Source organism: Grampus griseus (assembly GCF_964374135.1).
Source record: "Grampus griseus genome assembly, chromosome: 1".
NCBI lineage: Eukaryota > Metazoa > Chordata > Mammalia > Artiodactyla > Delphinidae > Grampus > Grampus griseus.
Genome location: NC_139017.1, coordinates 147916714 through 147942935, shown reverse-complemented (window position 1 = coordinate 147942935; position 26222 = coordinate 147916714). Strand labels below are relative to the sequence as shown.

The following is a 26222-nucleotide window of genomic DNA, read 5'->3' as shown; positions in this document are numbered from 1 at the left end:
CACCTGTGTCCCCTGCATCAGCAAACGGATTCTTAACCACTGCGCCACCAGGGAAGCCCCTTTGCCCATTTTTAAATTGAGTTATTTGTCTTATTATTGAGTTTTAAGAGTTCTTTACATTTTCTAGATACAATTTCTCTTATCGGGCATGAGATTTACAAATATTTTCTCCTAGTCTATGACTTGTTTTCACTTTTTTTTTTTTAATCTTTTTTATTTTTAGCTACGTTGGGTCTTCATTGCTGCGCATGGGCTTTCTCTAGTTGCAGAGAGCGGGGGCTACTCTTCTTTGCTGTGCGGAGGCTTCTCATTGTGGAGCATGGTTCTAGGCGTGCGGGCTTCAGTAGTTGCAGCTCACGGGCTTAGTTGCTCCGTGGCATGTGGGATCTTCCAGGACCAGGGCTCAAACCCGTGTCCCCTGCATTGGCAGGCAGATTCTTAACCACTACGCCACCAGGGAAGCCCATGTTTTCACTTTCTTAATGGTGTTTTCTGAACTGAAAAGTTTTTAATTTTTGTGAAGCCCAATTTATTATTTTTTCTTATATTGCTTGTGTTTTAGTGTCATATCTAAAAACTCTTCCTAACCCAAAGTCCTGAAGATTTACTCCTATGTTTTCTTCTAACAGTTTTATAGTTTTAGCTCTTACATTTAGGTCTATGACCCATTTTGAGTTAGTTTTTGCATATGGCATCAGACAAGAGTCTAAATTCATATTTTTTTGTGTGTGTGTGTGGCCTCTTCCGTTGAGGAGCACAGGCTCTGGATGCGCAGGCTCAACGGCCATGGCTCACGGGCCCAGCCGCTCCGCGGCACGTGGGATCCTCCCGGACCGGGGCACGAACCCGCGTCCCCTGCATCGGCAGGCGGACGCTCAACCACTGCGCCACCAGGGAAGCCCTAAATTCATATTTTTGCATGTGGGTATCCAATTGTCCTAGAACCATTTGTTGAAAAGACAATCCTTTCCCCCATTGAATTGTCTTGGCACCTTTGTCAAAATCAATTGACCATAAATGTAAGGGTTAATTTCTGGGCTCTCAAGTCTGTTCCATTGATTTGTAGGTCTGTCCTTATGCCAATATCACACTGTCTTGATTACTGTCCTTCTTTTGGGTGTTTTCTTTTTTTCCAGCCTTTTCATATACTTCAATTTTTATTTAACTGGGAGAATAGGCCAACCCCCTTCTCTTTCCCCAGATTGATATTAGCTCTTGGCAAGAATATAATTGAGGCGTTCTAAAATCAAGCCATCAAATCCTCACTTGTGAAAATCACTGAGAAATCATTAAAGGGACTATGACCATATTCTTATTCAAACAAATCCCAATGGGGATCAAGAAGGGCACAGACATTCTAGCCTTGCCACAATAATCGGATTTACTGATTCCCAGGGAAAAGGGAAGACACGATGCTAATTATGAGGCCGTTTAGGAATTATTTGCTTTCTCAATATGGTTTTAGAATGTACTAGACCTAAGAAGTAAAATCTTTGAGCTATGGGTATGAATGTATTTGTTTAGCAACTTCAGTATTTAAGGAAACCAGTACGGATAATGAATATTGAAAAGAATATTTTCATTTTATTTATTTATTTATTTTTTGGGCTGCGTTGGGTCTTTGTTGCTGTGTGCGGGCTTCTCCCTAGTTGTGGCGAGTGGGGGCTACTCTTCGTTGTGGTGCACGGACTTATCATTGCAGTGGCTTCTCTTGTTGAGGAGCACGGGCTCTAGGTGCACGGGCTTCAGTAGCTGTGGCACTGTGGGCTCTAGAGCGCAGGCTCAGTAGTTGTGGTGCATGGGCTGAGTTGCTTTGCGGCATGTGGGATCTTCCTGGACCAGGGCCCTTGAAGAAAAGAAACCCGCCTTAAAGAATGGGAATTAGAATGCCAAAGCTCTTCCCCACAAGAATAATCTTTGGGAGGAGGTATCAATTTGAGCATTACTGATCAACTTGATGAAGTCTGCAGATATGACTCAGGAGTTATCTTGGGGAACTGAATGGGGGAAGGGAAGAGATCCAGGGAGTTACACCCCCATCCTGGTGGGGAAGGAAGGGATTTTCTCAGTTGCAAGGGAGAGCTGATGAAGGATGCAGTTTAGAGAAAACCTGTATAAAGGAGGGCAGGAGAGTGAAGTTAGCATTTGATTTTTTTTTCTTTTTCCTTTTTTTTTTTTTTTTTGGCCATGCCACGCGGCATGCGGGATCTTAGTTCCTGGACCAAGGATAGAACCCCCACCCACTGCAGTGGAAGCACGGAGTTTTCTTAACCAGTGCATGGCCAGGGAAGTCCAGCATTTGATTCCTGAGATACTTTTCTCTCTGGTCTCAGGGAAACTCCTAGTTATTACCCAGCTGTAATTGGAATTCTTTTAAGCTGCCCTTCCCTGCATTAGAGCAAGTCACATATAGCAACTCAGCCTCATGTAACAGTCTTGCACAGAACAAAAAGGTGCCGTGGTGAAGGGGCAGGGGGCTTGCTCCACCTCCCACCTCTTTGCTGGGGTTCAAGGGGAGGAAGCAAAGTGTTCTTGAGTTATCTACATCCCAGGCTCCAGGTGGTGACTAGCATTATGAGATGTGATCCCCTGCAGAGCCTAGAAGAACATTTAAAATGGTGCACCAGCTTCTAATGGAACAACTCAAGGGAGGTCTAAGACTGAACCTTCTACTTGTCTGTTTATGTTAGATGAAACCTCTGAAGGGGGGATTGGGGAGAGGGGAACTTCTATGCAACTTTTTTTTTTTTTTTTTTTGCGGGCCTCTCACTGTTGTGGCCTCTCCCGTTGCGGAGCACAGGCTCCAGACGCGCAGGCTCAGCAGCCATGGCTCACGGGCCCAGCCGCTCTGCGGCATGTGGGGTCTTCCCGGACAGGGGCACGAACCCGTGTCCCCTGCATCGGCAGGCGGACTCTCAACCACTGCGCCACCAGGGAAGCCCTATGTAACATTTTTAAATGTATTCATTTATTCACAAGTATAAGAGAGTCCTACTATGTACCAAGCATCTTATATTACATGTTTTTAATGTCACCCAAGCCCTTTCAGAAAGAAGGTAGAGTAGAGAAAGAGGAAAAAGCACTCAATAAATCTTGGTTGAATCAATGAATTTCAAGAGCCAGATGGCGTGAACCTTAAACGAGCAGGAATTTTTCTGAGAGGCTGAAGGAATATGATCTGGGAGTGGCTTTTGTGAGAGGGAAGGCTCTGCCCCCACCTCTTTACTCTGCACTTGTGGAGAATGGCAGCTTCCCTGGAGATAGTTGCTGGGTCCTCAGTGAGGCAGGAATTGGAGGAAGGACTTCTGAAGAGGCTGAGGGTATACAGAGGGCTACAGGGGAAGGCTGGGGAGGGAGCAGTGAAAAGTTGGATGAGGGGGGACGAAGTGCAGAAGGAGGTTGATGAATGAGGAAGCTGGCTCTCATTCAGACAGTAGCTGAAGATTACCAGGATATGGGACCCAGTGGGATTAGCTTTTAAATGGTCCTCCAAACCGGTGCTTTTAGAGGCTTGATTATGCTAATTCTACTAATCAGCAAATACCTTCTATTTTCAAGAACCTGTGATGTGAAGCGCAGATGAAGCTCTTTACAAACACAATTTTATGTCAGTTTTACAATGCTGCAAAGTAAGTAGTATCCCCTTTTTACAGAAGAGGAAAGTGAGGCTTAGGCAGAGAAGTAATTTGCCCAAGACCAGATAGCTGGTAAGTGCCACAGGTGTAATTCAGACCAGGTCTGTATGTCTCCAAACGCCGGCCTGCCCCGCAACTGGTCTGTCCTGACTGGGGCCAGTTCAGCCCGGGACATCCAGTGTCATTGACAGCTTGTGGGGAGCCCCTGGAAACATGGAGGTGTCCATGATATACACCTGTGCAGCTCCAAGCCCCTGGTCAGAAGCCCCCACTACACTTACTTCTTTTATATTTATTTATTTATTTGGCTGCAGCGGGTCTTAGTTGCGGCACGTGGGACCTTAGTTGCCACGTGCGGGATCTTCTTTGCGGCATGCGGGATCTTTAGTTGTGGCATGCGAACTCTTAGTTATGGCATGTCGGATCTAGTTCCCTGACCAGGGATCAAACCCGGGCCCCCTTCCTTGGGAGCACAGAGCCTTAGCCACTGGACCACCAGGGAAGTCCCCCACGACGCTTATGAATCCCAATGCCCACATGGCCTGGAACCCCCATGGACTCCACCCACCTCCCACACAGGGTGAGGGGCTCAGAGAGATATGTATGTAATATAATTATATATGGAAGGAACAGGACACAGTAAGAATGTGTAACAAACAACCCTGACCTACAACAGGGAAGGTTGCCCCAAGGAAATGATGCTTGGGCGAAAAGTGAAGAATGAATTAAAAAGTGAAGTGATGGAGTAGAAAAGTCTTCTAGAAAGAATGTGCAAAGGCCTGGTGGTTGGGATGGGTGGGGGCACATATGTGTGTTTGAGGAATTGAAAGGAAGCCAGTGCAGCTGGAGGGCACTGAGCAGTGGGGAGCGGGGAGCAGTGATGCTGGACTGGTGCTGGGGGCAAGGGGAGGGCGCTTAGTACTTGTTAATGGGTTGGCTCTTTATCCCAGGAGCAATGGGAAGTCATTAGAAGGTTTTAAAAGGGGAGTGAGTGACGTGATAAGACTGGATAAGGACAGGGCAGACACAGTAGGATCAATTAGGAGCCGCTGTAGGAATCCAGATAAGAGGTAACAGGAGATTAGAGAGATGCTTTGGAGGTAAAATTACCAGGATTTGGTGATGGTTCCTAAGATTCTGGCTTGCCTGTTCGATGGACAATGGTACCATCCACTGAGAAAGAGAACGCTGGGAAGGTGAGAGAATGAGGACCACGAGTTAGGTCTCAGACGTGTTGCGGTTGAGGTCCTCTGAGAAATGGAGGTGGAGATGATGAAGCCATTGGCTAGGCTCCCGCTGGTCTGGAGCTCAGACAGGAAGTTCTCCAGGCTGGAGACATAAAGGTGTGAATCATCAGCAGATGAACGGTAACTGAAGCTATAGCATGGATGAAATCAACAGGGAGGGTCCACAGTGAGAGGGGGAAAGGCCTAGGAATGGGCTTGAGGAACACCAGCATTTAAGGGAGGAGCGTGACACTGCAAAGAAGACTGAGAAGGAGACCAAGGAGTTAAGAGACAAACCAGGAGGGTATGGTGTCAAGGGAGTCAAAGAAGCTAATGTTTTAGGAGTTGAATAATCAGGAGGTCTAATAAGATGAATACTGGGAAAGATGCCCATCCAGTTTTGAGACATGGAGGTCCTAGCTCAAATATCATGTTTTGGGGAAGTTGTGGAAGATGAAAGCAATATAAGACTGAATGTTGGAGTGGACAGGAATGCCCAACGACCAACAGTGGGGGAGGGAGCCAGGGTTAAGTTTGCAGGGGCAGGTTGGTGGGAAGGAGAGCTCAGAGAGGGAGAGGATAATGGATAGAGAAGCAGCAGGGGCTAGGGAGTCAAGGATGGGCAGCAGCCCTGGCCTGAGATAGGAGGAGGGGTGCTTCCTCTGAGGCAGCAGGAGAGGGGGCAGGTGTAGGGAGACGTGTGACTGAGTTAGTAGGAAACTGGGTGGTGGGGGCGGGGGTGCGCGGGTTTCTGTCTGTGGCTTTAATCCTGTAAAGGAGCAGTCGAGGTCACATCTGTCAGCAAGGAGGAAATGGGCTGGTTGGAGGCTTAAAGAGAAAACGGTGAAGGCTGAAAACAGCCACTGCAGAGAAGGGGGTTCCAAGCTGATGGGAGAAATATGTCGAGGGCCCGTATGCAGTCAGCAGCTATGATTTATGGGAACATCACTCTGACCTGTGGAGTTCCTTGGCTGTTTGAGCACAGCACAAGAATGCAGACAGGAGGGCTCATCCGGCGCTGGGGGCTTGCCAGACAGATACGATCAAAAGGCAGAGAGGCAGAGGGGCTCAGGGTATTGACGAGAGTGTTATCAAAATGGTAAGCCTTGAAATCCAGGTGGGACAAGAAGAAAAGCAATGGAAGGAGAGAGCAGATGCATTAGGAGAACACAGAGAGGTCCACGGTGGAGAGGTCTGAGGAGACCCAACAGTTATCTCATCTTGAGGTCACCTGAGCAGGTGGTGCAGTGAGGGACGGGACGAGGCCCAGCAGGTGATGGTGTGAACAGGTGACCCAGTGGCCTGCAGATGGGGATTCGACAAGGAGGTCAGGAGCTGGTGTGTGTGTGCTGAAGGGACTGAAGTAGCAAAGGCCACTGAGAGGTCCACTAAGCTGCAAACGGGCAAGGTCGTTGGATTGGGCAAAAGGGAGGTGAATAGTCATCATGTCAAGAGCAATTTCAGAGGGGTGTTGGTCCCGAACGCTGTGTCATAGTGGACTGAGTGTGTACAGGAGACGGGAGGGGGGAGGCTCCCTGTGTCAACAGCTCTTGGGTTTGCTGTGAAGGAGAACAGAGAAACGCTCCATCTCTCCCACTCTGGACAGGCCGGTGGGGTCCAGGGAGGGGACTTTTTAGGGTGGGAGAGACTTGAGAATGACTGCAAGTCGATGGGAATGGTACAGTAAAGAGGAGGCAGGTGGGGTCAGCCCCTGCCATGACAGGGCGCATCTCAGGAGGGAGAGAGAGAGGAAGGAGTAGATGGGGTGGATTTGTGGATTTGATAGTGGGGGATGGAGATGTCCTCCCCGTTAGCCTCTGTTTTCTCAGAGAAGCTTGAGGGGAAGTCATCAGCAGAGTGTTCTATTGAGACATTAACTCCTATCTCATTCACACACCCCGCCCCCCACATAGTGACTCACCAGGAAGGAGTGAAAGGCATTAGCATTCTAGGGTCTGGGCCTTTTTCCTCCCACTCCACACCTGAGATGGTACACAGACTGTTGTGCAGTGCTGGCATCTGAGTTCTTTCTGACGGACTGAGAGGGAGAACATCACCGCGTCTTAGGGAGTTGATTCTCCATCATGGAAGAGACGGGCGGGAGGACGGGCATTCCCTGTCCCACCCTGGCATGCACCCCTCTCCCCCCAGGAAAATGGCTGTGTGTGACTGCAAATGCCAAGGTCTAAGGGCTGCAACTTTGAGGGTCTGCGGGAGAGATCCCCATAGAGCCAGGGATGGGGGAGTGGCCCTGAAGGTGGGGGACAAATAGTGGGAGGCCCACAGCAGGGACGACTAACGTCTGCAATGGCAGCGCCGGCCTGAAATAGACCTCAGCCTTTCTCTGCAAAGAGGAGCACAGACTGAGCATATTTGGGGCTGTGCAAGCCCCCGGCATTCTTGGACCATTGGAGGGGAGGTGAAGGAGAGCTGTGAGTGATATGGAATTCTCACAGATCTGCTGGGCAGGGACTCAAGCTGAATTTAATTTGATTGAGACCAACTAAGAGATGACTAAGGGTTGTATTTACGTCATGAGTTTGAGCAGTGTCCAGTGGGCCTGGGACCTGGACACAGGGTAAACAGTGAGTGGGAGCTGACATCTGGCTCTCCCCTCACCCTGCCCCCTGGGGCTGGAGCCCGACAGACACAGATCTACCATGTGGTAGCACTCGGCCTTCACAGATGAGCACAAGGCCGTCCCTCCCCACCAGGCCCAGGAGCAGAGCAGCGGGTCGAGTCCACATGGACCCCGAGCTCAGAGTTTGGCCGTCTGGACAGAGCCGTGGCTCCTCTCTTTCCACGGCTCTCAGGCATTCACAGGCCCAGCCACCCGAGGCTCTTGTCTCTGTGGCCCCAGGGCTGGGCCTCTGGTCCCTTTACTTCGGCCTTGTGTCCAGTTCCAGGCGCTGGGCGTGCTGAGATCTGGGCACGCCCCACCTCAGCAAACACCTGACCACACGTGGTACTGAAAGGTGGGCGAGCAGGGGGTTAGAGACCAATGGCTTGAGATTCGGAGAACCCTCTGTCCCTGTGAGGGTTGAAGCAGGAGGCTGGTTGGCCCAGCAGTGAGTGGGTCTGCTGACTTCAGCCATCGGAGCGCAAGGCCCCTGGCCCACGGGCCTTCCAAGTATTTAGGTCACAGATTAGGCAGTGCTGGACAGAGGGAACTAGGCTGCCAGAGCTGCAGACCCACTGAGGCCCAGGCTGCAGGCACACAGGTCAGCAAACACCACAAGCCCCTCTCAGGGCATGCCAGGCCAACAGAAGCCCCAGGTGTGGACGAGCTCTGAGGCTTGGTCAGGGAGCTTTCCCCACCTGGTCACTTATGTCTGATGGTCCCTGAGCACAGAAGAGGAAAAGCTATCTTTTTATTCCTTTAACAAATATGTACTGAGCACCTTTTGTGTATCAGGGCCCAGTACTGGCCCTGGGATATGCCAGTGGACAAGGCAGGCTCATCCCTCCTGCCCTGCCCTCAAGGGACCCACAACCTATAAGGTGTGGGGCCGGGGGGGACAGACACAGATACTGATGGTGGTGACACCCAGTGTTTAGAGTTTGGGCAGGCAAGCCCTCAACTCAGCCAGGGGTTAGAGGTGGCTCCCTGGAGGAAGTGATGGTTCTAAATAGGTACCATTGGTTCCAGGGTACTGACGCTACTCAACACAGAGTAAGTCTTAAGGGGCGTTTTTTATGACTTATGTGTGAGAGACTTTATGACCAACTTGATTTTGTGTGAACCAAAACCCAAAAGTCAGAAGCTCTCTGTCTCTGTCTCTCTCCCATCTCTTCCCCTCCCCCACTCTTTCTCTCTCCATCCCCGACTCCTGCCCATCTCCCTCTGGGATGATCTCTAGTCCCTTTTTACATTTCAAGATTTGCAGGCTGCATTAGATGAGGGTGCAGGAGGGAAGATGCCCTGTTTCTGGCCCAGTGACTGAGTGAATGAGGTGTTGCTGCCTGAGATGGGACTGCTGGAGGCCAGCAGATCTGGGGCAGGAGAGAGGGTGAATTCAGTTTACCTGACGAACATCCGGGGAGTGATCTAGAGAAGACTCTTGGATATATGGGTCCTGAGCTCAGAAGAAAGGCCCACACTGGAGACAGAGATTTGGAAGTCATCAGCATTTGGTTGTTGGTGGTAGAGATGGTCCAAGGGACAGGAGGCAGAGGGGAAGAAGGGATGGCCTAGGATAGACCTCGGGAGGAGCAGGAGATGGTTAAAGAGATTGAGAAACAGTAGCCAGGGAGGAGAGTGTAGGCCATTGAAGCCAAGAGGAACTGTTTTCACGAGTCAGCAATGAGCAGGTATCACTGGCCAAAAAGCATACTTTAAAATTTAGAAGAATCCCACCCCCCGAAAGCCTAACCCACTCCAATACTGAAAAACAGGCCAAAACGTCTAAAGATGCACGAAATTTGCAATGCCTCCCCCACAGTACACCAAAATTACCAATGGATAAAAAAACCACGGACTAGGAATGTTCATTTTTGATCCGTTTGTCATCCGGAATCCGGATCTAATTGTTTGCCCAGAATCACTGGAGCCAGTCCCATCCCCTTCTCACACACCAGGGGGCGCACACGCACCGTTTCTAAATCCAAGTCCAGGGCAAATGCAGGCAGTGAATTAGGTGATAACCAGAACTTGACCCCTCAGCCCAGATCCCTAGACCCGCATCTCTCCCCCTGCCCTGCACATTACACTATGATCCCCAAGTCCAGATGCCTCAACAATTCCCAAACTTTCTCACCTAACCTCCAGACTCACAGTGGTATCACAGAGACTCCATAGATCAGAGATCCCATAGGGGTCCTCATCTTACCTAGAGCAGTAGGGGTAGGCACCCCGTCTTTCATGAGGTGGGCAGGCAGGAGACAGCTGGTGTGGCACAGACTGGACGATACGTCTGGGGCCGGAGGCTTTGGTGCCAAGGTGTGGCTCTTGGTTTGGAGCTTACCAAGTTCCTGAGTTAGGACTTGGAATAAATCTTCAGGTAAGTTATTGGTTTAGCCCAGAAATTTATAGGGTCAGCATCTGAGTTTGATATGAGGAGTCAGAAACTCAATACTGAGGTTTATATCAGGCTTGGGGGACATTATCAAGTCCTGAACTCAGGGGCCAACTCACAACATGACTCAGGTTCACAGTTGGAATTGGTGTAGATATTGAGGTGTTGGCCAGGCTCTGGGGTTGACATCGGGTCGGAGAAGTAGAGAGTGAGTATGGGGATTGAGTGGATTTGTGTGGAGTTTCTGCAAAGCCAGTCTCATAAATCTTGGGTTCCAAGATTACCATTAGAGGTGAGTCAATGTAGGGTCTTAAATGGGCCCCCATATGGATGAGGTTTGAGGTCAGTATTTGTATTAGGGTCCTTTTCTGGTGACTCAATCCCAGTTCAGAAAGGGTGTTGGTGTTGACCTGGGATTAGGACTGCAGTATTAGAGGTTTATGTAAGGCTTGGGGTTCAGAAAAGAGTGCTGGGGTCCATAAGAAGGGAGCCATTGGACTTTAGGTTTCATACAGGGATCAGGGATCAGCGTTGGTACTGGGGTCCATTTAAGGACCAGGGTTGGTGATGGGGTCACTATCAAGTAGAGGTGATAAAGGGGTTTAGAGTCAGAATTGGTATTTGAGGTCATTATAGGGGTTCGGATTGAAATTATTACTTGAGCCAATTTCGGGGCACATTTAGGGGTTTGGACTTACTATTGAGTTTGGGGGTGGGTCTGGTCTCGGTATCAGGTTCACATCGAGGGAATGGGGTCCTAGAGTAGTATCAGGTTCATATTTGGATTGAGAGCCTCTAACTGGATCCAGACTTCGTATGGGAGTTTGGGTCTGTCCATGCTCATTTTGGGGTTCCGGCTCGGTACTGGAGCCCGCGTCGGTTTAGGCTCGGGGTTGGGCTGAGGCCTCGTCGGGCCTACGCGTCTCAGCAGCTCTACGAGCGAGAGTGCACGAGGGGAGGGGCGGCGCCGGGGACGCGCACGACAGGGGCAGGGGCGCGGGCGCGGGCGCGCGGCTGGAGCTGGCGCGGGAGCGACGGGAGCGGTGGCGGCGGCGGCAGAGGCGGCGGCTCCGGCTCCGGCTCCGGCTCCAGCTCGGGTGGCTGTGGCGGGAGTGGGATTCGGTGGCGGCGGCGGCGGCAGAAGAGGAGCAGGAGCAGCGGCCCCAGCGGCTTGGGGGGGACATGCGGACCGACGGCCCCTGGATAGGCGGTGAGTGACCCCCGGGCCCCTTTCCAGTTCCCTCCGCATCCGTCCTTTCCCACTCCCCCGCCCTCTCTCCGCGTCCGCCGAGAGGAGCTGGGGGCGGTCCCGGGGGGCTGGGGGGTGCCGATTAGGCCGGGCCGCGCCCCCACCTGCCGCGCCCGCAGCCTCGGCTAAGCCCCCCCGCCCCAAGCCCGGCGGCTCCTCCCCGCGTTACCCCGCGGCAGACGCGCCCCCCCACCCCGCCGCCGGCTGGCTAGCTCCCCGCCGCCCCTCGCCGCCTTTCCCTTCCTCCCCCTTTCCCCCTCCCTCCCGCCGCACCTGAGCCGCAGCCCGCGCCCCCCCCACCCAGCGCAAAGTTTCCCTTTTGCATCCGTGCTTCCCTTCCTGGGTCCCGCCTCGTCTCCCCCTACTACCGGCGCGGACGCGCTCCGGGGGCGGCCCTCGACCTCCCTCAGCCACCCCAGCTCCGGGCGGGTCCAGGCCGCGCCCCCGCCTCACAGGCGCCCCCTCCCAGTCGGCAGGGGATCCGCAGCCGCCGCGCCCCCGTCTCGCTCGCGGCTCGGGCGCACGTGCGGTCCCGGGGTGCGCGGGGCGTGAGTTTGGAATCCCCCACCCCGCGGGGTCGCCGGCGCGGGCTGGGGAGGGAGGGGCCGGGCCGGGCTGTTCCCGCCCCCACCCGGGTGCCACGACCCGAAGGCCCTGGAGCGATCTGTCCCGTGAGGACGTGTCCACTCGGACCCGCTCCGGAAAGTTCACTCAGTCGCCGCCCCGCGTCCCGTCCCGTGCTTGTGTGTGCCGCGGTCCTCATCGCTGGCCCACGATCCTGTCTCAGCTTCTTTCTCCGTTTCCCTCCGTGTGTCGGTGCCTCTCTGTGCCCTTCCACGTCTCTGTATCTCTGTCTCCCTGTGTCACGGCCTCCCAGTCTTATCCCCACCCCACCCCCTCCCCCGCCCCAGTAATCCCGGAGTCTCTCAGCTGGCTGCGACTCTCTCGGGGTCTCCCTGTTCTCGCTCCCTGGGTCTCTGTGTTCTTTCTCCCGGCTCTCTGTGATCTTTGCCAGGTCTCTGTGTTCTCTCCCCGGGTCTCTCTGTGCTCTCCCCGGGTGTCTTTTCTCTCTTCCCAGGTCTCTCTGTGCTCCCTCCCCCATCCCTGGGTCTCCCTTCCCGGGTTTCTGTCGTGTCTCTCGCTGGTCTCTTGGTGTCTCTGTCTCCCACTGACTGGAGTCTCTGCCGCCCCTCTGCTGGCTGGCCTCCTCACCGTTTCTCTGGAATGCTGCCCCTCTGGTTCTTCCACCCCAGGGTGGGGGAGGGGCTAGTTTTTCTTCCGTTTTCAACACCCCCCCCCCTCACCCCCAGTGCAGGGCCCCGAGTTGGAGCAGGTTGGTGGGTGGGAGCCTGGTACCTGTCTGAGCTGTGAAAAGGAAGGGAGGCTGCTGGCAGGAGGGGAGGGAGGAGGTGGTCCTCTGGATTCCCCTGGGGGCTGCGGGGCAGGCCTGGGAGGCTGGACTGCTGCGTGCTGGTGATGAAGGCTCCACTTCGGCTCCTGAGCAGATGGGGGCAGGGATCCAGAGTGACCTGGTGCGGGATCTGGCCAGAGAATCCCGAGAAGTGCGTTGGGGTGTGAGGCCTGGAGAAGGATCAACGGCTGATGCTTCCAGGGGGATCCTCAATGGTGAGGGATCCCCTGAGAAGGAAGGAGATCTGCTGAGGGATCCTTTGAGAGGCATGAGGGATCCATTGGGATCCAGAGCAGGGTTCTGTCAGAAAACCTCAGGAAATTCTATGCTTGGCTCCTTATCAGCGCCCGCTTCAGGAAGCAGGAAAATCCCCGTTTTTCACTGATTATATGAATGAGCCCAGGGCTTCAACAAGGAGCCGGTGTACCTCCCCAGGCGCAGCCCCCCACCTCCGCAGCCCCAGGCCCAGGCCACACACTCACAGCCCTCTCATTTCCACACTCAGCTCACCCTCCCACCCCTCACCCCCACTCCACATCCACTTGTCTCCTGAGTGCCCTCACACTTGGGCCTGCATGGCAGCCAGAGCTCAGAAATCTGCTGTGCTTGCACACCCATGTACCGGTCTGTGTGCTTGCTTGTGCTCTCACTGCACCCCTATGCACAGTCCAGGGAGGGTGTGTGCACACTTGCAGTCTCATGCATTCTTTTCTTTTTTTTTAATACGTTTATTTATTTATTTATTTATTTTTGGCTGCGTTGGGTCTTCGTTGCTGTGCGCGGGCTTTCTCTAGTTGTGGCGAGTGGGGGGCTCCTCTTCGTTGCGGTGCGTGGGCTTCTCCTTGTGGTGACTCCTCTTGTTGTGGAGCACGGGTTCTAGGCGCACGGGCTTCAGTAGCTGTGGCGCACGGGCTCGGTAGTTGTGGCGCACGGGCTTAGTTGCTCCACGGCATGTGGGATCGTACCGGACCAGGGCTCAAACTCATGTCCCCTGCATTGGCAGACGGATTCTTAACCACTGTGCCACCAGGGAATCGTGTGCACACACTTTCTCGCACATTTTTGCTTGCTCAGAGACATTTGAAATGTCTCTGTAGTTCTGTTTTCTTTTCCATTTGCTCTTCCTCTTCCCTCTTTTATTTCCTTTAACAAGGAAATTGTTTTCATACAATTCCTTCCTCCCTCCTTCCGCCTGCAGCTCCTGGCCTCCCCTCTTGTCAACCTTGTGCACTTAGTGAGGGTGGGTGTGGTGTCCAGGGCTTCTAGGAGAGGAGGCTGGATTTGGGTGCTGGTGAACCGGTTGGGGCGGTGGGGGGGGGCGGTTGCTGTAAGAGTAGACTCGCTACTTTTCTTGGGAATTGTTACTGATGTGTAGCAAAATGCTGGCCTTGGCTCTCTGCGCTCCCTCCACTCTTTCTCCCATCAGTCCTAACTGTAGGAGTCCAGTACTGAGGGCCCTTAGTCAGAGGGAGATGGGACCCAGACCTCTTCCTACAGAGGCTGTGACACATACTACAGCCCCTTCATTTTCCAGTTTGAGAACTTGAGGAGATCCCTTCCTCCCTGAGTCTCAGTTTCACCCCCTGTAAAATGGGAGAGGTCATCCAACCTTGGCCAGTTCCCAAGGCTGTCGTGAGAATCTAAGGGGACTGTGTGGCAGTGTGTCAGCAGCAGTAGCGGTCGCTTCCCACGTGACTGACACTGCCGTGTTCTTGGGCCAAGCTTGCAGCCAGGGCCCTGCCCTTGAGGAGCTTATGGTCCCGGAGGGAACAGATTGCATCATGGGAAGGCAGAGCAATTCAGTAACCTCTTATTGATTGCCGAGTGTGTGCCAGACTTTGGGCTAGGCACTTTCAGCCAGGCTGCCATGCGTCCTGTGGAACTAACAACTGTGTAAAAGAGGCAGCCCACCCCTTAGGAGCCGCTGAGGTTGAGCTCAGCAACAGCTCACCTAAAGCAGCCGCAATTTTGAGCTGAGGTTACAAGATTGGGGGAGTTCACCACGAGGCAGGGGAGAGTTCAGAGGTCAAGGAGAGATGAGTCTCAAAGAAGACCAAGAAAACAGGCTATCTGAATTGCGTTTTGAGGGATGAATAAGAGTTTTCCAATTGAAGAAAGGGCACTCTAGGCAGAAAAGAAAACAATATGACTAAACACTCAGAGATCTTATCACTAGTGGCGGCAAATCACAGAGGATCTCTATTGCCCTGTTAAGTTACTGTAACTTTACTGTGAGAACACAAAAGGGAGATATCAAAGAATTAAAGCTTGAGGGTGTGTGTGTGTGTGTGTGTGTGTGTGTGTGTGTGTGTGTGTGTGTGTGTGTGTGTGTGTGGTGTGGAATGTGCTATGATCAGATTCATGCTTCTGGAAGAGGATTCTGTGGCTACGGGAAGTTAATGGAGACAGGATACCCAGTGAGGAGAAGGGTACAAGTAAGTCAGGTGAGAGAGAATTGTGGCTTGGTAGCCTGGAGCCACTTAGAAGGCACATTTATTAGGGCAGGATGATTTATTGGATGTGGGGGTGAGGAAGAGGAAGGGGTCCAGGTTCCTGGGAGTGAGTGGGTCAGGCCTTCACTGAGCTGGGGACTTGAGGATGAGAGGTAGATTTGGGGCACAGATAATGAGCTCAGGGCTGGACATGTTGTTTTTGAGATGCTTGGAGCATTTGAGGGTCGGGTGGGGGACTTATAGGAGGTGGTTGTGTGTGAGGATCTGGAGTTGGGGAGAGAGGTCTGCGCCAGAGGAAGGATGGAGAGTTATACGAGAGGGTGTAGAGCTGTGTTCAAGAGAAGACAACCTCAGTGGTGAGGAGCGCAGACTCTAGTTTCAAACCGCTGGGTTCAACTCCGCTTAATAGCAGCGTGACCTTGAGCAAGTGGCTTAACATCTCTAAATCAGTTTTCCCACTTGTCAGATGGGTATAACAAAATTCCATGTCTCACAGGGTTGTTGTGAGGATTGAAGTTAATGTGCAGAAAGTTCTTAGAATAGGGCCTGGCATCTAATAAGCACTGCCATCTCAGTGTTAGCAGTTGTTATTGTAATAATCCTCAAAGGGCGAGGTGCAAACCATCCCCATCAGAATCTCAGTGGGAGCGGCTTTAAAAACTAGACATTGTTAAGGTTTGGGCACCTGCTCGCCTAAAGTAGCTGCAATTCTGAGCTTAGGGTAGCTGGCTAACCTAACCCAAGCGCCCAGCCCTCAGCCCTCATGTCATCGCTGGGACTGTGTGTGTTGCTCAGGTGTATTTGACCTTCAGGTGGACTGGTGTGAGAAGACTAGAGGATGAAGCCCTGGGGAAGAGACCCCACATTGGGAGTGGGTGGAAGGGGATTCTGAGAAGGAGCAGCTTTGGTGTGTTGGGTTCCCTGTCCCCCCTACCCACCCTGGGCCCTGGGCCCTCTAGTGGGGTGTCTGCCTCTGAGGTCCGGATGCACCCAGACTCTGTGTCCACAACCTCCAGATCTGAGAACGATGGTTTGGGCTCCTCGGCAGTGTTTTAGCTGTTTCTGGGGACTGTTGCGGTGCAGCTACCGGGGCTGCCTGGGGGCTGCTCTAGAGGGGCGTCCGTGCTCTTCTAGATTTCAGCTTACTCCTCGTCCTGCTGTCAGGCCAGGTTCCAGGCTTGGCAAATGACGGAGAGCCCTGCCAGGGGCCAGCTCCGGCTGGGTGCCAAGGCCTGCGTACCTGATCGTGGTCATGGCTGCCAACCTCACCCCTTATGAGGCCTTTGTGGGTGCCAAGCAGTGAGTCCTAACTTGGGTCCGGTACCGGTCAGGCCGTTCCTGAGTAGCTTTCTAGTTGGTCTCCTGGGCACAGCCGGCAGCCCTGATTGTTGCTGTGTCTGGGGTGCTTCTGGGAGCTGCTGCTGGTGACTGACAGGTGGTTCTGATTGCCCTCCTGGGTCATTTGGGACGCTGGTGGTTCCAGGCGCTGATCTGGCTCCTCTAGAATCCTCTTCGTGCTGTAGGGTCTTTCCAGGTGCAGGGTTCTGTGCCTGTCCTGTCTGTTCCCTGACCCACCTCCAGGCCATCTGGGGCACATTCCTCTATCCAGGTGTGGTTTCTGCTCAGCTTGGGTCCAGGTGCCAAGCCCAGTGCTCCTGGTGTGGCCTCAGGCGCGGCAGGAGGGCAACTGGCTTGGGGGACCCTCCCCCTTCTCTACCTCAGACTCTGCCCCTCTGCCCCAGGGTCCCTCAGCCCCACATCTGGCCCTGTGAGGCCCCGGCAGGCGTCGCCGGACAAACGGGCCTTTGAGTTTGGGACACGGAAGCTGGTTTGTCTGGCCAGACCCGCCCGGCAGCCTGTGTGCTGGGAGCGGGGAGGCCACAGGGAACTTTGCGGAGAAGCTGGGGGGCTGGGAGACGGAAGCCTGCGGCCATCCTGAGGCCTGGGTTGTGAGCTGTGGGGGGAGGGGTGATGGAGGCCGGGGAGGGTGTGGGCTGCAGGGTCAGCGCGGGTGGTCGTGGGTTGGCCAGGCCTGTCCTGGCCATGCTCAGGCACGAGGAACTCCCCTGTGTTGCAGACGCGGTCGGTCTCAAGCGAGGCTGGTTCCCAGGTGCCAGGTGAGAGGGTGTGGGCGTGTCCGACCCCTGCCCCCACTCAGGACGGGGCCCACGCTGGTGGGAGCTCAGTAATTGTCCTGGAAGGAAGGCGCCGGGCTCTGTCGCCCTGTGTGTGCCAGCGGAGGAGGCGTCCAGTGGCACACCTTCATTTTAAAAATTATAGAGCAGGGCTTCCCTGGTGGCGCAGTGGTTGGGAGTCCGCCTGCCAATGCAGGCGACACAGGTTCATGCCCCGGTCCGGGAAGATCCCACATGGCGCGGAGCGGCTGGGCCCGTGAGCCATGGCTGCTGAGCCTGTACGTCCGGAGCCTGTGCTCTGCAATGGGAGAGGCCACAACAGTGAGAGGCCCGTGTACCGCAAAAAAATAAAAAAATTAAAAAAATTAAAAATAAATAAATAAATAAAAATTATAGAGCAGCAGAGAGGCAAAAATAAATATTGCTTCTGAAGCTTCTTTGAAGGCTGCACGGGTGCTGGCACGGCCCTCCCAGGCTGGGCTGTTTTCTGCGAGCTCATTCGCGCGTTCATCTGCTCAGTCAGCATATCTTGAGGGAGCACCTACTATGTGCCGGCTCTCTGCTGGGTGCTGGGGACACAGAGGTGAGCCGGCACGCACTGAGCTTATGGTTGTGACTCAGCGGCCACTCGGCAGTTGTGTAAATAAATAAATCATATCAATCATGTCGTGGTCACCACTCCAAGGCAAGGTCCAGGCGTGTAGTCCAGGACATCCTGGAAAATGCTGTTGGCTCTGAGATCCGAGGGGTCACTGGCTAGAAGAGGTGAGGAGTGCGGTCCAGGCAGTGGCATAGGGCCCAGGCAAGGCTGAGAGACTGCAGGAGGATGGCACATTTGAGGACCAGAAGAGGAAGTTTTCGGGCGGGCTGGCTGGCTGGCTGGCTGGCTGGCGAGAGGGAGCGTGGCCAGATTGGGCTACAGAGGTGGGCGGCGCCGACTGCCGTGCTGGAGGGTGGTGCTGAGGAGTTTGGACACAAGTTTTTCTGCTGAGGTCAGGGACTTGGTCTGTGTTGTTCACGGCTATATGCAGGGTGCCTGGCAGAAAGCCTGGCACGTAGTAGGTGCTCAGGAATATGGAAGAAGTGAGTAAATGAAGTGAAGAGATGGGCATTTTTCTAAATGGGGCTCGTCCTGCAGGAACAGTTCCATAACCTGCTTTTTCTTCCCCCTTCGTAAACAGCAAATTTTGAATGTCTTTCTGTGTCAATACCTGCTCTGCTGTAATGAAATTCTTAACGTTTCCTTATCCTATTCTCTCTTTCCAGGAAGGAGCAGAGGCCCCAGTGCCCTGCCCTCAGTGCTGGTTGTCCAAGAGTGACGGGCGTGAGCAGTCAGAGTCCTGGTGAGTGTCCCCCCGGTTGTGGCCGGGCAGGGGTGCCGAGGGCCAGGCCAAGAAGCTTGGATTTTTTTTTAAATTTATTTTATTTAATTTATTTATTTTTGGCTGCGTTGGGTCTTCGTTGCTGTGCGCAAGCTTTTATCTGGTTGCCGCGTCTTTGTTGCGGTGCGCAGGCTTCTCATTGCAGTGGCTTCTCCTATTGAGGAGCACGGGCTCTAGGCGTGCAAGCTTCAGTAGCTGTGCAGCGCGCAGGCTTTAATTGTGTGGCACGCAGGCTTAGTTGTTCCGTGGCATGTGGGATCTTCCCAGACCAGTGCTCGAACCCGTGTCCCGTGCAGTGGCAGGCGGATTCTTAACCACTGCACCACCAGGGAAGCCCGAAGCTTGGATTTTGACTTAGGCCGGTGGAGAGCTGTGGAAGGGTTGTCACTAGGGGCGTGAATGATCCAGTGTGCGTGTGGCAGAGAGGTGATGGAGGCCTGGACCAGGAAGGCGGTGATGGAGGTGGAGAGAAGGGATTTGAGTGTTATTTAGGGAAACCAAGTAGACAGGACATGGTGAAGGGTTGAATGTGGGGCATGAGGGAGGGGAGGTGTTGAGGATGGCTCCTGGGTTTCTGGCCAGAGTGGGTGACGGAGGTGAGTGGGGAATGATATACAGCTCGTCAGCTGCAGTAGGTGTGAAATAGGCTTCCGGGTAACATTCTAGGACTTACACCAGGATCTCTATGCTTCCCATTCACCGTGTTTCTGTAGAAAAGACTGTTCCGAACTGTAGGTTGTGGTAGAAAGAGCAAGGTACTCACAGGATCTGGGCCCATCCTTCTTTGTCTCTTTGAGGTCCACTTCTTTCTTTCTACTAGAAGCACAGACGTGTGGGTTGGAGTTACAGGGAATGAGGTTGGGGAGTTAGGTTGGAGTCAGAGTGTGCTGGGCCTTGGTTGTCAGGCTAAATAAAGACTGTAGCCTCTCCTGAGGGTGGTATGAAGGCACTGAGGGTTCGTAAGCAGAGAAGCAACATCCACACCTTCATCTACCCGTTGCCCATTTGCTCGTTCATCCATGAAACATTATCTGCATGTCTCCTGGGGGATAAAGAAGCCAACAGAGCTGCGGGCCTTGATCAGATCTGCATTTTTGTAAGCTGAAAGGGGGCCTTGGTTTGTTTGCAGGATGGGCTGGAAGGGAGTGACCAGGGGCAGGAAGCCCACCGAAGACATGGGCGCTGATGACGTCTTCCTAACACGGCAGTGGTTGGGGTGGAGCCAGGGCAGATTCAAACGTATTGACCAGTGATATACGTGGGATGAGGAAAAGGGAGAATTTGCGGAGGCCTGGCTGGCTTGGATGGGTGATCATGGCGGTGTTACGGAGATGGGGACCTGGAGAAGGAGTGGGATTGGGGAGGATGCGTTCTGGTTGGGCCATCCTCTGTAAGCTCCTTGAAGACAGAGCCCATGGCTGTCTTGTTCATCACCCTGCCTTCTGGCTCAGGGCCCAGTAGGGCCCACTGGACAGTTCTGCATGATGGCTGGCGAAGAGGGCTGTGGAAGAGATGGGTCTGGTCTGGGCGTGGAAGGGAAATGAGCATGTATTGGGTATCTGCTGGGGGCCAGACCCCGTGTGTGGTGAGGTGAGCTATGGGGCTATGTAGAAGGTGCGGCAGGAAGGCTGTGTCACAGGTTGGAAAGGTCAGATGGGGAGGGTGGGTGTGGAGATACCTTTCACCTGGCTATCCTCAGATGATGAGTCTGACCTTCCTGGGAGCCCAGTCTCACCATAAAAGGTGCCTGAAATTGGAGCCCTCTGTCCTCTGGGGAGGCCACTTGTTGATGGCCTGTTGAAGGGGTAGGGGTGGGGTGTGCTGTACGGCCCGGCTCTGGAGGCAAGACTGACTTGGAGGGGGAGGGGAAGGTGCTGTGAGATCCCGAGGCCTAGGTACAGCTAATATATGTCAAGCCTACCTGGGGTATTGGGGCCCAGGGTACCCATAGGGACTGAGTTCTGGGGCAGGGACCAGGGCAGCAGGCCTTAGGTGACATGGGCAAAGGATCTTGCCGTCTGCATCAGGGTTTCTCAACCTCAGTATTGTTGACATTTTGGACCAGATAACCCTTTGTTGTAGGGCCTGGCCCGTTATTGTAGGATGTCTAGCATCATCTCTCGCTTCTTCCTACTGTGCCAGTAGCACCTACTCCCCCATCCCCGTCGGACAATCACAAATGTCTCCAGACATCGCCTAATGTCCCATAGCAGGGCAAAATCACCCTGGATTGAGAAGCACTGTTCTACACCACTTCTTGCTGCCTTCACTGTGCTGTACAAACCTGGGAAACTGGGGAGGGCCACGCAGGGAAGGTTCACAGTGATAGGCCACGGGAGCTGAGTTCTGGTGGGTGAGTAGGTGGCTGAGGCCAGGACAAGGCATTCTTTACAACGGAGAGAAGAGTGGGTGCAGAGGCCTAGACGCAGCCACGTTGGTGAACATTAACCCAAGGGAGGCTCCACTCTCCAGAGGAAGGAGGCTGGACGGCTGGTGGCTTAGGGGTTTTAGCTGTAGGAAGGTGCCTCTGCTGGCTCCCTTGGTCTTCTGCCCCCAGAGCTAAGCCTCTGCTGGAGCTTGTGCCCCACCCCCAAGACTCTGGGATGCTCTTCTTAAGCTCCTCGTCCTCTTGCAGGGGAGACCGAAGAGCTGAGGGCTGCCAGAGGGTAAGTAAGGTCCCAGCTTCGAGAGGGAGGGAGAGTGGGCAGATCCTGGCTGTGCTCACAGACTCTGGCCAACTGGCTGGAGGAGCAAAGGCAGCCTGCCGCAGCCTCCCTTCCTGGAGCTGGGGTCACGGCTGAGACTGATTTATTCCCGTCGTAATCTGGTGGTTGGTTTGGTGAGAGTTGGAAACATGTTGGTTTTCCCTTCCCAAGTGTAACAAGGCCTGTTTCCGCTTCCCCGGCCACTGCTGCAGTGCCACGTGGTGAAGTGTCCGGGACGTGACAAAAGGGTTAGCTGCCCACCGGTTAGAAGATGAACAGCTCGGGGCTCTGCCTGCTCTCACGCTCCTCTGCCCCAAGCGCTGGCCTCTCCCCTTAGCCGGCCGCTCCTTGGGGCCCTGGATACCCCTCCTTCTGCTGATGCCCATTTTGGGGCCCCAGCCTCCTGAGAGCCAGGGTCCTGGCCTGGGGAGGAAGCAGGGAGGAGGCTGTAGGAACAGGTGGTATTTGGAGACTAATTAATATTTGTGAGTAATAACACGTGCCCAAGGGAAACAAATCAATTTGTGTTTTCATATTCATGAGGCGGCCTCGGAATGATCCCAGATGTTCTCCAGCCAGGGAACCACCCCCCGCATGTTTGGCGTCACATGGTCTCTCCTGGGGGGCCCCCCACTGAGGCTGGCAGGGGTGGTTGGGTGGGCCGCATGGCGGTGACCTAGCCTCTGGGTAACAGGCCTTTCTGTGACGTTTGTATTCGAATCCTGTGGCTCGGTGTGGGGCCTGCTCCTTCCTTTTCCCTCAGAGCAGTGATTCCCAGGCTCTTCAGTTTCACAAACCAGTACAGTTTCCAAAAGTACTTGGGGGCCAGACATGGGGTTGGCAAAATTTTTTATCTTGCCAAGTAAGGACATCATAAAAAAAACAACTGGTATCTGCTATCACCATCACTTCCTACAAGAAAGGACATTTTAGCACCAAGGACGTAATTTCAGAATAAAGGACAGCTCTTCCCAAGAAAGGGCAGTCGGCAGCTTTACACTGATGTAGCAAAGAAAAAGGGTATGTTAAAACCATTCTGAGTGTAGAGAAATGACATTTGATGATATTGTACAATATTGTGCAGTATGGAATTGTTTTCCTGCCCAAGTGTGTCAGTTGGTAGAACCGATGGTCCGCGGTGCAATTCAGAGACGAGCTGAGTGTGCAAGTGCTCAGGCCGTATTTTCATCTCGGCCGTTGAGAGCCCAGACTCACCCAGCCGTGGGCGGAAGTGGACGCTCTGCTCTTAACGCCGTTGCACTGATTTCAGAAGGTTCTCAGCTACCCCAGCAAGGCTAGCGTCGGTCCACCCCCCTGCTCCCCTCCCGCCACCTCCCCACAGGTGACCCTGAGCACTCTGGGGTGGGGGCAGGGCCAGCGTCTAGACAGAGGCCAGACCCAGGAGCCAGGACTCCTCCTATGCGGGGCCCTGGAGCTGGGAGTGGCCTGCGCCGCCTGACACTGGGGCAGGCTGTGTGCCCAGAGTCTGGGGCGGAGGCAGCTTGCTCACACCAGGAGCTGGTGAGGGAGAGGCTCTGGCCCGGACAGCTCTGTGGTTGCCTGAGTAGTTCCCTGAGAACGTGTCCATGTCTGTGTGTCCCCGCGTCTCCCCGTCTCTCTGGGTGTCCTCGTGTCCGTGGACCGCTGGGAAGAGCTCTCGGGGAGGGAATGTCATTGTTTTCAACTTCTTCACCTCTGTCTGTCCTACTTTTTGCATCTGAACAGTATCCTAGGCACTCCAGACCCAGATACACAGGGGGACCCTGGGGTCCCCAAGTCACGGCCACTTGTTTTTGTTACAGTGGGGGTGGGGTTACCAGAGGCAAGCCCAGTTCCTCTGACACCCGTGGGCAGAATCTCATCCAACAGTGTACCACACGATGTCTGCTCTGGAATTAACACCCCCTTGATGGCTGTACTGGGGACTGACACCCATGATGTGTATAACAGGGTTATTCCTCTATGATAACGTACCCCTATAACGTCCATCGGGCAGCTGCATCCCCATGATGTCTGTCTACACTCACATGATGTCTGGACAGGACTGCTACACTTCCGTGATGCCTCTCCCCGGGAGCTGCGCTGCCATGATTACTGTACCAAGGCAGCTACGGGGGATTAGGCCTCGATGATCATTGTACTGGGGAGTTTCACCCCATGATGATTCTGCTGTGCAGTTGTACCTCCATAATGTCTCTTCTCTGTAGCTTCATCCCCTTTACATCCATACCAGGGAGCTATGTCCCCCGTGGTGTGTGTTCCTGAGGGTTATGCCCCCATGTTGTCTGCACTGGGAGGAGGGTTCACACCCTGACTGCTTGTACCTGGGAGTGAAACCTCTGTGAATACGGTATTGTTGCACCCTGTGATGTCTGCACTAGTCCCCTCTGCCTCTGTCCTTTGGTGTAACACACCGCTGATATGTGTACCAGGAGCTGCAGGATGGTTGTATCAAGGGGCCATACCCCCACGACACCCTGGCCAGGCAGTTTACCACCTGATGTCTGCTGGGAAGTTGAATTCTATTGTTGGTCGCACTGCTGCATGACAGTGCCATGATGACAAAGCCCAGACAGACATGGCCTTAGTGATGCGTGTCCTCCATCCCAAGTTGGCCGTATGGGGCATGGTGCTGGGGACTTCCTCTTTCTTGGTCTCGCCACACCGAGCGGAAGGCCAGGCCTGGTGTAACTAGGGCTGGATGCCCACCGTGCTGCTTCAGTGGGCCTGCTTTTGTTGCTTAGCCTGTCTCAGACTTCCGGTGAGATCTTGGGACAAGGGACATCTCCCACCCTTTCCCCTTTGTGTTCAGCCCCTGCCTCACTTCACAGTTGTACCTGCTTTGTCCCAGCACCTTTGCTCACCTCCTGCCCTCTGATCTTATGACCTTCGACTGTCCCAATTGAGATGGATCTAATTTCCAGGGAGGAGCAGAGCCATCTTTAAGGCCAGCCTCTTCCTGTTCACCAGCCCTGTCACCTCCTTGCAAATATTCTTACCGTTGTGGGTTAGCTGGCACCTGGGTCGGATCCCCACCCTCCCACCAGAATCCGTAGGTACCACTGTGGGGCCCCCAGGTGTGTTCACCGTCACTCACTCCCCTTCTGCGCCCTGTCGTGTCTCCAGAGCATTAATGAGGGGCTTTGTGCACCAGCCCCTGGCCCAGAGCAAGGTGTAAGCAGAGCTGGTGGGCTTACACAGATCCCCAGAAGCCCCCTGAAAGGGAGCCATGGGAGAGAGACCCTTGGGAGCTCGCCACCGGGGCTGGAGAGTGATAGCGGTGTATCTGTACCGTCTGGGGTGGCCATGCTGAGGGCTCCACCCTGGTGCTGGGCGGAGTGGGCGGCGGGGGCACACCTGGCTGAGGAGCCCTGTAAGCAAAGGCCTGGGGGCATTCATGCAATCCCGAATGGTCTTCCCCATGCCCACGTTCCTGACTCAGCCCGGATGGCAGTTGTGAGCAAGGGCACCCCACCCCTTGATATGCTCTGGGCCACTGGGGCAAGGGCCGAGGAGGTGTGAGGTCGACTCTTAGGGTCCAGCACCCCCAGTCCTGGCCACTAGGGCCTCCCTGTGGTTTCCCTAGTGGCCAGGACTGGGAAGGTGCCATGGGAATTGGGTAGGATGAGGGTAACCAGGCGGGGCGGGTGCACCTTGTCCCGAGCATGTCCTGACGAGCCCGGACGGGTTGTGGCTTTGGCTCCAAGCCTCTGATACCTGGATCTTGTCTGCCACGACCAAGGCTGTGCTCTGAGGCTTGTGCCCAGCCTGCGGGCTCTGCTGGGGAGAGGAGGGGCAACAGGAGACCCCAGGGACTCTGGAGTCCCTGGCCTCTGTGGGTCTGCTGACTACTCCGTCTCGGTCTTGCTTTGTTTGGTCTCTGTCTCCACCTGTGTGTCTCTGTGTCTCTCGGACCCCGTTTCCCTGTCCCAGTCCTCTTATGGAGGCAAGTTGGAAATTCTGGGTCTGCAGCGGAACATCCCTATACATCCTCTGGTCTCAGTAGTCCCTGCCCCCTACTCAGGTTTAGAGAATGACCTGGGGGCCTCTTGTACTCTCTCCCTACAGTGTGACTGGTGGGTTATCCTTGGAGTCACTAGGGGATCAATAAGGAGCCTGGGTCTTCACAGGGGTCGGAAGGTCTGGGTGGTCATCGCACAGTCCAAGGGGGGGTGGTATCTGTTGAACTAGGCTCTGGGTGGTCAACGACGATGAGTGGTGGTCTTGGTGGTGAGTGGGGGCCAGGAGGTGGCATGTGGGCAATAAGATATTGGTGGGTACCAGCTAATTGGCTCTGCCCTTCTCTCTGTCACAGGTTGATTGTCCTGGACTGTAGCTGGCTGTGGCGCTGGAGCCCTGGATGGCCCCTGAGCCAGCCTCAGGGAGGACGATGGTGCCCCTCGTGCCCGCACTCGTGATGCTTGGTTTGGTGGCAGGTGCCCATGGCGACAGTAAGTCTGACCTCTCAAGGCATGGGATCTCCCAGATGGAAAGGTGCATTCCTCCCAGCAGGACTCTGGAAGGGGGGACGAGGCCAGCCACTAGGAGAGACAGGATGGCTAGATACACCTCCAGACCTTCTGTCCTAGAGAGACCCCCCACTTGGAGACCACCCCCCTCCAAGTAATACTCCAGCCCCGTTCTTCCTCGGAGCATCCTGTGGGATCTCGCATGTCCCTTAAGGTGCTCCAGGGTGGGGGGTGTCTGAGTGGGACCCTGTTTATGGGGTGGAGGTGAGACATGTCCAGGATTCGTGTGGTCATTAGTGATGTGCTCAGGCGTGCACTGTGTCCGCTGCTGTGGACCTGTGCAGAAGGCACAGTGTGGGCCATGTCGGTGTTGGTGTGGGAATGGGGGGCTGCACACAGGAACACGTATGGACATGTGAGTGGGATGCCAGAGGTGTCCACAGGTCCAGGGAAAGATGGGAAGGTGAGCCACCAGAGCCCTTCCCCTGGGCCAGACCTGTGTGTAGACACTGAGCACTTCCTTCCCTCCCCACTTCAAGGCA

At 54.4% G+C, this 26222-nt stretch overlaps 1 protein-coding gene and 1 long non-coding RNA gene across 2 annotated transcripts in view; one reads left to right on the top strand and one right to left on the bottom strand.

The window, feature by feature from the left end:
• Positions 1–1767: 1767 nt before the first annotated feature.
• LOC309836370 lies at positions 1768–6903 on the bottom strand. Its single transcript, XR_014298141.1, has 3 exons — positions 6783–6903; positions 4746–4964; positions 1768–1846 (listed from the first exon to the last, which is right to left on the bottom strand). It is a non-coding gene; the product is annotated as an uncharacterized lncRNA (long non-coding RNA).
• An 11518-nt stretch (positions 6904–18421) lies between these two features.
• The window catches only part of PTPRF (protein tyrosine phosphatase receptor type F), a 78796-nt gene continuing 70995 nt past the window's right edge, over positions 18422–26222 (top strand). Inside the window, exons 1-2 of the mRNA XM_082676411.1 lie at positions 18422–18467; positions 25527–25662. Coding sequence (XP_082532537.1) covers positions 25572–25662 — 91 coding nt within the window. The 5' untranslated portion in view covers positions 18422–18467; positions 25527–25571. The remainder of the gene's footprint in view (positions 18468–25526; positions 25663–26222) is intronic.